Here is a 14,269-nt window from a genome sequence, read left to right as displayed (position 1 = left end):
CACAGCCACCCGTGACACAGTGAAGAGCAGAGACTCTGGGCTCTGGGTCACCCCTGGACGCTGAGAGCTTCCCTGGCACCGAGAAGCACTCGTGTGGGCAGATACACACCACCAACCGGTGACAGGACGCAGGCCACGGCTCAGGACCGCCAGGTGGACCTCGGCTCCACAGCCTCCAGCCCCTCCCCCACTGCTGCATGGAGGTGGCGGTTCCAAATCAGCATGGGAGAAGTTCGGTCCTTATAGGCCAGGGAGCAACCCCAGGCCTGCCTCTCCGTGGAGGGAGCAGCCCGAAGTCACGGCCTTCAAATAAGAGACCACAAGTCTTCTCTGGCAACAAGCTTGAAGCCAGCCGCTCATTTAAGAACTGTCTCCACATACTGGAGGTTGAACTGGAGCCTCGGGGAATCCGGAGGCCTGCAGCGCCTTGCCTACCCTCAGCCAGAGACCTCCTGCAGCTCCCCCAAAGCCTGGTTCCTGCCTCAGGCCAGCACAGCATCCTCTAAGTGTTGCCTGTCCTGTCCCAACAGCCAACAGCCTGGGTGCCATTGGTGGAGCCACTGCTGCCGTTCACAGAGCTCTCACACCAGCCCAGAATCTGACCTGCAGTGGCCTCTCAGCCTGTACTGTGGAAACTCAGAGAATGTACCGTCTGTAAGCCAGGGACAGAGGAACCAGCCTCGCCTAAACCTAGACCTCCAGACTCCAAACTGCAGGGAAGGAGGCTGCCACTCAGCCGTCCCAAGTCAGAGAAGCCCAGACAAACTCAGGAAGTCATAACTGACTTCGTAGGAAACAGATCTGGGGATGCTAATAAGACACTGCTGGGCTGGGAGTTTGGCCTAGTGGTAGAGTGCTTGCCTAGCATGCACGAAGACCCGGGTTCGATTCCTTGGTATCACATACATAGAAAAAAGCCGGAAGTGGTGCTGAGGCTCAAGTGGTAGAGCTCTAGCCTTGAGAAAGTCCAAGGACAGGGCTCAGGCCCTGAGCTCAAGCCCAGGACTGGCAAAAAAAAAAAAAAGACACTGGTGTCACTCTTGATATTTTTGCTTTGATGGTACTGGGGTTCAAACTCAGGGAATCTTGATTACTAAGGAGGTACTCTACTGCTGAACCACAGCCCCCAGCCCTTTTTTGCTATAGTTGGGAGTCTGCCTTTTTTTTTTTTTAATATATAGAAGTGTTTTGTTTTTTTTTTATCCTGGACCAGTTTTAAACTGTAATCCTCTTACCTATGCCTCCAGAAAAGGATTTCATATGTAAACGACTATGCTTAGCTCATTAGTTAAGATTCAGCCTTGATTTTTTAAGTTGTTTGCCCAGTCTGGCTTCAAACCACAATTGTCCCAATCTCTGTCTCCAGGGTAGCTGGGGTTACAGGTATAAACCACCTCATCTGCCTGCTCCTGACCTTCTAACTCAGAGAGCCAGGCTTCAGAAGCTCTTTTGACTTGCAGCTCTAGGTCTCAGTTTATGCCAAAAGGCACAAATAGGGGTTCATCCAGACCCCTGAGCAGAGTATGGTTCGTCATCAAATTCTCTCTATACACGACCCCTTCTACAGACCCAGCTGTGGAGTCACAGCTCAGGATATATGTGAGAATGAGGCAGGCAGGGACGGGGGCAGACAGGGTCAGGCAGAGGAGGGAGAAGCCGGGTGGGGGAGGGGGCGGGCAGGGGCAGGTAGGTGCCTATCTGCCTGGGTAAACAGAAATCTGAGGAAGCAAAACAAACTCTAAGAAACTGGGGTTCAAATCAAAGGCTGATCAAAACTGAAGTTCAAGGGCCCCCAGGGAAGGAGCCCAGGTGGGCCGTGCTTAAAATAAAGCCTAATCAGAGCACTCCAGTTTCCCAGAAACAGAGCAGCCGAGCTGGGCAGACACACTCCCATCAGTTACAGGAACCAGCGACCCCAGAGGAAGAGACCAGCGCTGTGACGGTCAGCCACTGGCTGGAAGGACAACTGGAGATGTAAACCCCACTCTGGAGCCATAAAAAGGGACAGCGGTTGGTTTCAATGAGACATTAATCTCGCACATAACAACTGGTTGCTGCAGCTAGACGTCAGACAGGCAATGTTTGAACTTCCAAGCAAGTCCCAGCCCATCTCCATGGGAGCAGGAAGCACGGAACCATGCAAGGAAAGCTCCCATATGTTCACAAGGCTGCACCAGCAGGGACGGTCTCAGCGCCAGCTTGCATTCTGCCACTCTTAGTGGAAGGCTCATAGATGCCATTATTAGCAGTCCATCTCCTCACCCAATACTTTTTGTTTGTGCCAGTCCTGAGGCTTGACTGCAAAACCTGGTCCTGTGCCAGGGCTAAGCCTGCACCACTTGAGCCACAGCTCCACTTCTGGCTTTTTGCTGGTTCGCTGGCGGTAAGTCTCCCAGACTTTCCCGCCCAGGATGGCTTTGAACTGCTGTCCTAGGATGACAGGCTTGAACTACAGGCATCCAGTGGCATTGTGACGCTGTCCCCTTCTCCTGGCCAAATGGACACCTACATTTGATTACCACAGACTGCTGTGAGCGATGCCTGTGCCTCTGGCTGTAGAGATGGCCCAGAAGCTTTGCTCTAGTTCCTTGGACTTCTCACCCCCTTTACAGGGAAGCTGGCAGAGCCCTGCACACATCCCTGCTCCCCAGACCTCCAGCCAGCACTCATCTGCCAGCAACAGGACACAGGTCCACCCACTGCGTCCAGCCACCCCCACAGGCATGGACCTTCCTCCACAGGCAGGGCCAGGGGCTCCTTCCAGATCCCCAGGGCAGCCCACACTCCCAGGATCTCAGGATCTCAGGATGGCTGGTGGCTGAGCCCCACCTTAGTCCCCTCTTTCACGTACTCCCTCATGACCCTGAGGGACAGAGGGACAGGAATAAGCTTGCTGGAGGAGCAGCCTTGGCAGATTACTTTAGAGAGGTCCAGAGCCACTGGGTTTACTTTCCATGTTTATTTGGTCCTTTGAGTTGTTGGTTTCCAGGTTTCCTTTCTGCCCGCAGGGAATGAGAACACGATTTGTCCAGGAGTTCTGGCCAGCCAGGAAAGGCTGAGCCCAGCTGCACAGCCAAGCCTGACCCCTTGTCAAGATGTAGAGGGAAAACTGATACCAGTCCTCAGGAAAGGGCCACCTGCTACCTTCTGCTATCTGACTACCTCCTACGGGCAGAGCCCCAACTGCCCCCTGCTGGCCCACCACGCCCAGGGAATTAGCTCTGCCCTGCGGGCTGCCAGTCCACATAAAGATGCCAGAAATGACCCGAGAAGGGGGCCTGTGCGGCGCACAATGCCAGATGCTGGGGAGGGGCTCCGGGCCAACCAAGTCTCTTCAATGCGCCCCACCCATTCATCCACCACCACCCCCTATCTCTTTGACAGAAAAATGGAAGGAAGGTACCCAGTGGCCCTCTCAGAACTTGGGGAGCCAGGAGGAGGTGGGGTCAGCCCCAGGGCAGTCGAGACCGGGTTCAAGGAGTGAAGGCCACGTCATCTCGCCCCCTCCTCCCCAGAAGCCCCGGACCTAGGGGCGCCTAGGAAGGACCCCACCATGCCCATCAGCCTCGGCTCAGAGAAAGTAAGTCTAAGGCAGGCTCGCGCGTGGAGGCGCGCACGCGCACACACGGCTGTGAGGGAGTCCCCAGTCCCCACGGAAGCACAGGACAGGGTCTGAGGTCCCGGGAGGGGTGGGGAGCGGCTGGAGCCCAACGGAGGGGTGCGAAGGTCCAACTGCAAGGAGGCCATGGTGGCTCGGACGGGGGAGGCTGGGCGCCGCGCGCCGCTCCAGGCAGGACCCCAAAGCAGCGCGCCGCAATGGGGGACCCCGGGGAGGCGCCCTACCGCCCGACCCAGCGGGCACAAAGTGGCGGCGCCCGCCCGGGTCTGTGGAGAGGAGGATGGCAGAGCCAGAAATCCCCGGCTGCGGGGACCCCACGGCGGGGAGAGGGGGCGACGAGCGCGACGCGCTGCTGGGGTGATCCTGGAGCCGCGGGGATCCCCACCCGAGGCCGAGAGCCCGGTGGGAGCCCCGGACCGCCCGGGGGCCCCAAGTCCACGGGGATAACCCGACTTGCACGTGTAGGGGACCTTTCCAAAAATGACCCGGCGCCCGGGGTCGCCAAGGGGGCCCAGGGTTCGCGGGGCGCAGCGCAGGGCCGAGGGGCGTGGGGGGGCGGGGTCCCAGGGCCGGGGGCCCGGGGCGCAGGGCCCCGGGGCCGGGGGGCGCGCGGGGCAGGGCGCGGGGTCCCAGGCCTGGGGATCGCGGCCGCAGGGCCGGGGGTCGCGGGGCGCGGCGCGGGCGCGGGTGACTTACGCCGCTGCTCTCGCCGGTCCAGTGCACCATCGCCTGGTTGTGCGTCGCGTCCCCCTTGAGCACGAATGAGGAGCTGACAAGCGAGACCTGCGCCCGCGAGGCCCCGGCCCCCGCCGCCCGCGCGGGGCGCCCCTTGCCCGGAGCGGGGGCGCCGTCCTCCCCGCGGCGCTCGGGGGCTTCGGGGTCGGGACCCGCGCCGCGCGCCGCTCCGTCCTCGGGGCCGCCGGGCTCCGCGCGCCCCTCGCGCGCCTGCGGGCTCCGCGGCCCCCGGGTGACCCGCGCGGGGACCCCCAGGCGCCCGGGCTCGGGGGCGCCCCCGGCCGCCCCGCACGCCGCCGCCGGCAGCAGCAGCAGCAGCAGCAGCAGGAGCGGCCGCGAACGGGGCGGGATCGGCGGCGGCGGCGGCGGCGTCCCGGAGCTCCGGGCTCGGGCGGCGGGGCCCGGGCCCTGGGGCGCGCACGGGCGTCCCGGGGGCGCCATGGTCGCCGAGGGGCGGCGGCGGGGCGTCCGGGCAGGGAAACCGCGGCGGAGAGCGGGCGGGCGCCGGGGCGCGCGGGCGGGCGGAGCGCAGAGAAAGGAGCGGGCGAGGGGCGGGCGGAGGAGGGGACTCGGCGCCGCCGCCGCCGCAGCGCCACCTGCCGCCCGCCCGCGCGCCCGGCCCCGCTCCACACCCGGCCTCCCCTCCGTCCCCTCCGCCCGTCCAAGCCGGCAGCCCACCGCCGAACGAGCGAGCGAGGGGGCTCCGGAGCTGCAGAACCCCGGGGCCTTCCCGGCGCCGGCGCCCCGGGGCAGAGACGCCGGGCCGGGCTCGGGCGCGGGACTGCGTGCGGGGGGAGCCGGGCGCTAGCGCGGGGCCTGCGCCTGCTTCAGCTCCCCGGGCTCCCGTCCCCGGGCTCCCGTGGGAGGTTCTGGGCTGGCCTTGCCTGGAAACTTCTGCTGAGCCCCCCACCCTTCCCCGGAGGAGCCTGAGCCCCCAAAGCCTGCCACCCCAACACTTGAGAAAGACACAGAGCCGGTCCCTAGAAACCATCCAGCAGCAGACAGCGTGGCCGGGCCCCCTGCGTCCCCGGGCCTCCTGCGTCCCCGGGTCCCCTGCATCCCCGGGCCCCCTGCGTCCCCGGCCCCCTGCGTCCATTCCCTCCTCTGGCTCGTTCTAATAGACCTCTTCCCATGGAGTACGTGCCAACTCGCCCGCCCCTGGGTGTAAATTCCCGACTTGTCAGAGTCAGAGCAAGCGAGACCCCTACAGCTGGGGGAACATCTGGTGAGAGGGGGTCGGTGGGAGGTTAGAGAGATGGCGTCGGGAGGCTTCAGGGGGGCTGGTGAGGAATCAGGTCGGGGAGGGCTCCCCCCAACCTCCACGCAGTCTCCTGGCTCTGTTACCACCCCCCTCCACCAGTCCCCGGGCGCTGAAGGGGGCTCTTTAACAGCTAAGGTCTCTCCCAGCATCTAGTGGTTACCCTGTATTTTTATTTTCCACCAGTAGGCCTCTAACTGTGACCAGTTATTGAGCACTGACTATGTGCTAGGGGCTGGAGAGAAGACGCCTTATCGTCTCTATCAGGTGACTACCCGTCCTTCCACAGCTAGGGTTAGGGTTAGGGTTAGATGAGGCAGCAGACTCAGAGTGACCACTAAACCCACGCACATCAGATGCCAGATTCTAACCCTGGTCCTCTGCCCCTAAGTGCAACTCTGTGCTGCCAACGTTGCTTGTCCTCCAGAGGAGATGAGGGGTCTCAAGACGCCCTGGGGCTGTCTACCTAGCCAGGGGCAAATGTGAGCCGCCGCTCTACCTCAGCTCACACTGAGGGGCCCTGGAGCGAGGAGCAGGTCTAGGCCTGCACCCCAGATGGCAGGATAACCCACCCACACTTTCCAGAGCAACCCACCCCCTGTGCCGGAATGTTGCAGGCCTTGGAAGAGCAGGGCACCTCCTCCTGGGAGCACAGAGCTCAGTCACCCAGCCGGCTAGGGTGTACAGACCTTGCTGGACGGGGAGGGGCAGAGTGACCAGAAGATCCCAGGGCTGGACACCAGTGTGAAAACCAAGTTCAGCCTCAGAAAACAAGCTGCTGGCTGACGGCAGTGGAGAGGCCTCTGGGAGCAGGGGAGCCCCTAGAGGTGTGAAGAAGGAGCCATGCTCTGTCCTCTTCCGGGAGGGGGAGCCATACCTGGGCCTTGCAGTGCAGGGAGGGGGCTCCCTCCTGATGGGGAGCCACCAAGCCACCTTCCCGCCTGCTTTGCATTCACAGGCAGATGGACCCTGGCCGGAGGGGAGTGAGATTATTGGCATGTTTACAGCTGCCTGCCAGAACAGTTAGAGGAAGCCACTTAGGGGCTACTTTGAAGGTTCAGAGAAAGGCTGTGGTGACCAGGAATCCCCCAGGGACCCATCACCCCACTTCCAGATGACACCTCCCATTTCCTTGCACTCTTAGTAAAACACATCAGGGACTTGGGGACTCAGAAACAAAAGAAAGAATTGGAGAGGGTCGATGGCAAGGACAGCCAGTCGGTCCACTCCTGGTGCACTGTCTGATATGCCTGGATGGAGGAAAGACGGGGTGTCCCCGGGGACCTCACAGTGGCAACAGCAGGACCCACTGAGGCTGCAGAGGCCCTGCAGACACCATGTGTGACAGCTGTGCACTTACGAGGCCTGCAGGCACCCCGGCACTCGTGCTGACACTCAGCACTCAGCACGCAGCACCCAAAGCCAGGCTCTCTCTCAGTATTGACACCCTAAGAGGCCAGCCCCAGCCACCCTCCTCACTCTCTCCACTCTGCACCCCACACTGGGTTCCACACTTGAGTCACTCCTGCTCCCTGCCCTTAGGGACCTCCATGTCTGATGGAGGAGGCACCAAGGAAGGGGTGCCCACAGGAAGTACCCAAGAACATAAACAAGGGGAGCACTGCCTGGGCTGGGGAGAGAAAGGGAAACAGAACAGCAGCAGGTCCTGCCACCGTGAGCCAGGCCCGGTCTAGGTGAAGAGCTCCCTGGGCTCAGGACACCCGCAGAGAGATGGGACAGATGGCCACATGCAGACCAGCACCCCCAATTTGTCAGGGAAAGAGAACCAGCCCTGCTGGGACCCCATGTGCCACCACAGGACCCGAAGCCGCCACTGGGCCCCACCCAACTCTGCCAATCAGAAATCCCAGGAAGGGGCTGGGGGTTCTGTCTGAGAACACCCCCCCAGCAGCTCTCGGGTGCCCCCCAGAGGTCATGCCAGGCTGAAAGAACAAAGTCAGGTGAAGAGTCCTTCATGTGGACTTGGGACAGAATAGATTTAAAAGTCCAGCACTCAGTAGGACCCCCAACAAATGACGCCTTTTGTGGCAGACAAGTGGGGAACCAGCTGAATCCCAGCACAAACCTTTCGTGTGCAAAACCACCCATCCCTGCTCGCTCCCCATCCAGATATAAAAGGAAGCACTCTGCCTTTCCAGCACTCAATCAGACCACTTGCTCACTAAAAGCCCCCAGCTCTCTTAAATTATTCAAGGTCTCTAGTGACAATCCACTCATTTATCTTTACTAATGTGACGAAGCCCCAGTTGGGATTATCCCCAAGCCGAGCTCGCCTAAAACAATAGAAATTAAAACAGAAGCCATTCTTGCTGGACGAGACCTGCCCTGGCTCCATGGAGAGGAAGATGAAGCAGCAGGAGATCTTGCCATGGCCTCTCTCTAGCGAGAGGAAGCTGGTGGTCCCGACAACCCACAGAAGTCTCCTTTGACCTTCAGCAAACAAGGAGGAAGTGGGGCGGCCCTGAGCAAGCAGGATCAGGTACCGGATCTCCTCGTCAGTTGTCAGGGGCAACAGAGCAAGGCGGGGGGACATGGGTTGGTGCTGCAGCTTGGACCAGGAGCCAAAGCAGGCCATGCTCCCATGCCAAGGGCTTCTGCTCTGGTGTGCATGCGGTACAGTGCATGATTTGCTGTTGTGGTTTTTGTGCCGGTTCTGGGGCCTATACTCGGGCCTGGGTGCTGTCCCTGAGCTTTGGTGGTATATAATTATAGCACAAGGAGGAGGAGGAGGAAGGGGAGAAGGAGGAGGAGACAGAGAAAGTGGGAGAGGAGGAGGAGGACATAGAGAAGAAAGAAGGGGGGAGGAGGTAAGATGACATCTAACATCTAGAGCAGGGAAGTTGGAAGAGATCAGGTCCCAGTGTCACAGCCAGAGCAATGTGAGGATGAAACCATGCCCCCCAGCCACGTAAGGCCTTCCCACCAAGCCACCATGCCTCTCAAAACCCCACCTCTCTGGGACCAAGCCTCCAATCACATGGAACACAATCAAGTCCCATCCAGCCACAGTGCCCTAAAGAAAACCAGACTCTGAGAGACTCCACAACCTGTGGGAGCCAAGCCAGGGCACGCTGCTGCAAGCAGGCCTCCCACAGGCCGAGGGCACAGTAGCCCCAGGAAACCCCAAGCACCCACACTGACCCGGCCGTGCACACGGCACAGCAATGTATGCACAAGTCTGCAGTCCAGCTCCCAAATACCCATAGCGCCCGGGCATGCCCATTCACAGACAAACTCTTTTGGAGGACTGGCAGCCAGGCCTGTACCTGCTGGACAAGTAGTGGCCATATTGCCCTCCTCCCTCTGCTGCACCTCTCCCCACCTCACCCAGCATGCACCTCTTCCCTTCCAGCAGTCATACTTTTTCTAACTCTCCCCACCTAGCCATAGATTCTGGATCTCAGTTTTCCCATCCATAAAATGAGCGGATGGAGGCCAGGCCTGACAGTAAACTCCAGCCACTGGGGAGCAAGAGATGAGAAGAATTATGGTTCAAGGCCAACCCAGTCTTGCCTCCAAAATAATAAATAAACGCAGTGAGACACATCTCAACAAATGAGCTGGGCAAGGTGGCACACGACTGTCACTCCAACTCTGCAGGAAGAGCCTATCCTGAGTCTGGTCGTGGACAATAGCAGGAGACTCTAGCTGCAAACATGATGAAAGCAAAAGGGGCTAGAGGCGTGGCTCAAGCTATAGAGAACCTGCCTGGGCAAGGCACCTTGAATCTAAATCCTAGTACATTTTACCAAAGTAAAATGAAATGAGAGGATGGGTCTCCTTCAGACCCCCAGAGAACCCCCTTGCCCCCTCTTCCCTCTTAGAGAGTCATGTGACATCAGCACGTCAAGCATGGAAACTTTCTGTAGCTTAAACACATATTCAGCTCTGATTAACTCCAGTGCTTCCCCAGCTTCCTGACCCTGTAGCTCTGTACTTCTGCTTGGCAGCTGTGAGCAGGCCTGTTATGGAAGGTGTGTGCTGAGCAATGGAAGGGGGCAGGGGCTCGTCTGCCCAAGGTGCGGGGGTCCGAGGGAAGTACATTTGCGGGGATGAGTGAGGAGTCAGAGCCCGAGAGCCGCACAGGTGCAGGGCTGAAGACACAGCCCAGCGCGGCTGCCACCAACAGCCCAACCGCCGTGTCAGAGGAGCCGGCGGCCAGCAGGGAGGAAGGCAGCCTGCCGGTACTCAAGGGCTGTGCCTCAGGCTGGGGTTAAAGCGAACCTTCTAGAGATCATCAAGAGAAGGAGGGAGAGCCAGGCTCTGGGGCTCACACTGTTAACCTCGCTACTCTGGAGGCTGAGACCTGAGGACCACAGTGGAAAGCCAGGCCAGGCAGCAAAGTCCATGAGACTCATCTCCCCTCACCCAGCAAAGGGTGAGAAGTGGAACTGTGGATCAGGTGGTGGAGCAGCAGCTTGAGGACAAACGAATGACAGAGGAGAGGAGGCTTCGTCTGGCCAGACTGGGGTTTAATAAAGTTCGTCCTCATATGTGCTACAGGAAGCCAGGAAAGAGGGAAGGAGATGAGGCCACAGCCTCGGAGGAGAGGAGGGGTGAAAGAGGAGCGGAGGAGGGGTGAGGTGGCCCCCACAACCCAACAAGACCATGAGATCACTGGGAAGAGTGGGAGAAAGCAGGGGAGGGAGGAGAGAGAGTGGGGTGAGGAGGGGAGAGAGGGGAGGAAAAGAGAGGGAGAGGAGAGAGTGGCAGGAAAGAAGAGAAGGTGAAGGAGGATGGGGGAGGAGAGAAGCGAGAGATGGGGAAGGGGAGGGAGGGGTGAGGAGAGGAAAGAGAAGGGGAGAGGGGAAAAGAAGGGAAGAAGAGGGAGGGAGGACGCAGAGCATGGGAGGGGGAGGGGAGAGAGCTGGCAATGTGGTAAAGTGGGTCTCCAGAGGAAGACTCAAGATTTAGTCCAAAAAAGCCCTCTTGTTTCCAAATACCAGATGATTTGTTGTCATATAGACAAAGCATCCAGATCTTTCGCTGATTTCTCAGTCTCCATATGGTGCCTACGAGTTGCAGAGGCAGTGAGAAGCTACTGGAAGGTTCCCAGTGGAGGCCAGGACGTGGGGCTCAGGACTCCCGGGAGGCAGGTTTCCTGAGCCCTGCACTCCACTGATGTCTGCAAAGACATCTTCCTTGCCCTCAAGATTCCATTCAGAAAGCAAAACTTCGTGACCAGACATTGACAATGAACTTGATGCTTCGTTGGAATGCTTCGCACACTTAGGAATTCTCAAAAATGAAAATTTGGTTGAAAATCGTGGCTTAAAATTTTTCAGTCAGCATTTTCCTGGGAGAGAGACTGCCTTACTGCAGGCCAACAGGAAAGCCTGAGCACTGCTTCCAACGGCCCTGCAAGGCCCTCTTCACGAGGCTCACGCAGCCCCAGGCTGATGCAGCAAGGGTCACAGGTCAATGTCAGGTTTGTCCACTGCTGCCTTTCTAAAGGCCTACTCAGTGCTCAGCACACAGTGAGCACGCAGCCAGTATTTGCTGAGTGGGTGAATGAACGGATGGTGGGATACATGGATGGATGGGTGGATGGATGGATGACTACACATACAAATACATGGGTAGGGGAGCAGAGCCTAGTGGTAGAGTGCTTACCTAGCATGCACGAAGCTCTCGGTTTGATTCCTCACTACCGCATACACAGAAGAAGCTGGAAGCTGGCACTGTAGCTCAAGTGGCAGAGCATTAACCTTGACCCAAAAGTGTCCAAGGACAGTAACCAGGCCCTGAGTTCAAGCCTTAGGAATGGCAAAAATAAAAATAAACAAATAAATACATGGGTGGGTAAATAATATGGCTTGAGGAATGGATAGGTGAATGGGTAGATAAGTAGGTGGATGGATGGATAGATGGATAGGTAGGTAGATGATAGCTATGTAGATAGATAGATAAGTGGGTGGATAGATGTAAATATGAGTACATGGGTAGATGAATGATTGGGTGGATAGATGAATAGATGAATGGATAAAGGAAGGGATGGATGGATGGATGGATGGGAGGATGGATGATGGATGGATGGATGGATGGATAGATGGGTGGATAAATGGAATAATGGATGGATGGGTGGATGGAGGATGGTGGATGGACAGATGATGGATGGGTACATGAGTGGGTGGACAAAGGTGCCTGTCATACTGAAGGCTTCTGGATCTTAGCTTCTGAACTACAATGCCTCATATGACTGGCAGCACATTAGAAGGGAAAGAACACTGGATTCAGAGTCAGAAGACCCACATTTCATACCTGGGTTATATGCTTTGTTTCCTTCAAATGTTCCTTCTCAACCCCTCAAGACATGTGGAATGAAGGATCTCTACTCCTTGGTGGGGTGGGGGGAGGATGGCAGGCTCTACAACTCATTAGCAGTCCGATTTCATAATGAAACAAATAAAACCAAACTTTTATAAGTATTGTCAAATAATTAAGGAAAATAAAACAATAATAACTTGGTAGAGTCCCAATAAGGAAATCTAAGGACTCCTTAAAACCTAATAAACATGTCCATAAGACCACATAATACAATATGTAAAAAGTAACTGTACTTTTATATGCTAGGGACAATCTAAAAGTGAAATTGTGGTAACCGTTCAAGGTTGGGCCAACAGCTCTCCCCTGAGCTTGAAGATGGGAGAGTCGAGGTCTGAGGCTAGCTAATGGGGACGTTCATCTGAAAGACTGCTTTTCAGAAGAGCTGGGCTCTGTGTTGCACCTCTTATCCTAGCTAGGACAGGATTCTTTTTGCCAGTCCTGGGGCTTGAACTCAGGGCCTGGGCACTGTCCCTGAGCTTTTTTTGCTCAAGATTAGCACTCTACCACTTGAGCCACAGAGCCACTTCTGTTTTTTTTTCTGTGTATACTATACTGAGGAATTGAACCTGGGGCTTCATGCATGCTAGGCAAGCACTCTACCATAACGCCACATTCCCAGCCCCACAGGATATTTAAAATAGGCAGACCACAGCCCTGGCACTTGCCTGGCAGGAAGCAAGACCCTAACTCAAAAATACCTAGTGATCTGAGGTCAGCTGTAGAAGACCTGACAGGCCAGCGGAAGTCTTCAGCACAAACCCCAGCCCCACAGAGGAAGGAAAGCAAGAAGAGAAGGAAAGGCAAGGGATGAAAGAAGAAAGAAAAAGGGAAAGAAATAGTTCATTCAGAAAACTACCCGATGTTGCTGATTTAAAGTAAAGATGATCTACGTAGATGAGGGATGAGGGCGAGAGCGTGGCCTAGTGGTAGAGTGCTTGCCTCGCATGCAGGAAGGTCCAGGTTCAATTCCTTGGTGCCACAGACATTGAAAAAGAGACAGAAGTGGTGCTGTGGCTCACGTGGTAGAGCTCTAGCCTTGAGAAAGCCCAAGGACAGTGCTCAGGCCCTGAGTTCAGGCCCCAGGACTGGCAAAATAAATAAATGAGAAATGGTCCACATTCCTAGAGAAGGTTCAGTACTAGCAGCATGGCTAGAGGCTCAATATCATCTTATTACAACTTCGTTTTAAATAGAAATTGGGAATTGGGTGCCAGTGGCACATGCCTTTCATGCCAGCTACTCAGGAGGCTGATACCCGAGGATCACAGTTCAAAGCCAGCCTAGGAAGGCTCTTATCTCCAATTGACCACTCAAAACTGAAAGTGGCTCTGTGGATCAAAATGGTAGAGCACCAGACTTGAGCAAAAGAAGCTCAGGGACAGTGCCCAGGCCTCGAATCCAAGTCCTGTGCCTAGAGGAAAAAAAGTCCAGAAAAAAATTCTTAGAAATGTTTTGGGATAGCTGGTTTTGGCAAAGGTACCAAAATAACTTAAAATGGGGCAACGAATGGTTCTGTATGCAGAACATACAAAGAACTCTTCATTCTTAATAAGACACAATACTTACACATGGAAGAAGGAATTGAATAGACATTTCACCAGAAAAGAAGCATATAAAGCTTCTTTGAATTGAGTATTCATCTCGCCAGGTGCTGGACCCCACGGCCAGTGGAGGACACAAATCAAACCAAAACAACACACTGACTCGCAGCAGGAACAAAGAAAGTCAGGACGCTGGGTGTGGCTGACGGCAGTGGACAATGACACAGCCACGGGGGCAAGGGGCTTTTTGGTTGGGCCAGGCCTGGGCTTTGAACTCAGGGCCTGTACACTGTCCTTGGGCTTTCTCAAGGCTAGAGCTCTACCACCAATTACAACCAATGGTATAATTTCATTTATTTAAAATGCCCGGCAAAGGCACCTGTACAGCACAGCACACAGGGCTACAGGAGCTGAGGGCCTGGCCTGGGAATGGGGCGTGTCCACAAAAAGAAGTGTGGGGGGGTAATGGGTATGTTCTAAAACTGGCTTGCCACATGGATGCACAAATCTATAAATTTTCTTAAAAGCCCCTGAAGGTGATACTTCAATTGGGTGGACTTTATGGCGTGTAAGTTATACCCCAATAAAGCTGCATTTTTTTAAAGACAGAAACGGGCTCATTGCTCCTTGAGCTGCTCAGCCACCACTCTGCACTGGGCCCAGAGCACAGAGCATAGCGACAGGCCAGCGGCTGGTGGTGGCTGTCACCTTCCGTCTTGGAGCCTCACGCCAGGGCAGTGACCTGTGTGCTTGCGTGTTTGTGGTGGT

At 56.5% G+C, this 14,269-nt stretch overlaps 1 protein-coding gene across 1 annotated transcript in view; it reads right to left on the bottom strand.

The window, feature by feature from the left end:
- Sorcs2 (sortilin related VPS10 domain containing receptor 2) overlaps positions 1–4,795 on the bottom strand; it is a 241,080-nt gene extending 236,285 nt beyond the window's left edge. The window contains exon 1 of the mRNA XM_090343870.1: positions 4,316–4,795. Within this exon, the coding sequence (XP_090199996.1) occupies positions 4,316–4,795 (480 nt within the window). The remainder of the gene's footprint in view (positions 1–4,315) is intronic.
- Between the last annotated feature and the right edge of the window lie 9,474 nt (positions 4,796–14,269).

This window comes from Megascapheus bottae, chromosome 13 (assembly GCF_031878675.1).
Source record: "Megascapheus bottae isolate mThoBot1 chromosome 13, mThoBot2.hap1, whole genome shotgun sequence".
NCBI lineage: Eukaryota > Metazoa > Chordata > Mammalia > Rodentia > Geomyidae > Megascapheus > Megascapheus bottae.
The sequence above is the reverse complement of the archived record's forward strand: the minus strand, read 5'-3'. Positions and strand labels throughout refer to the sequence as shown.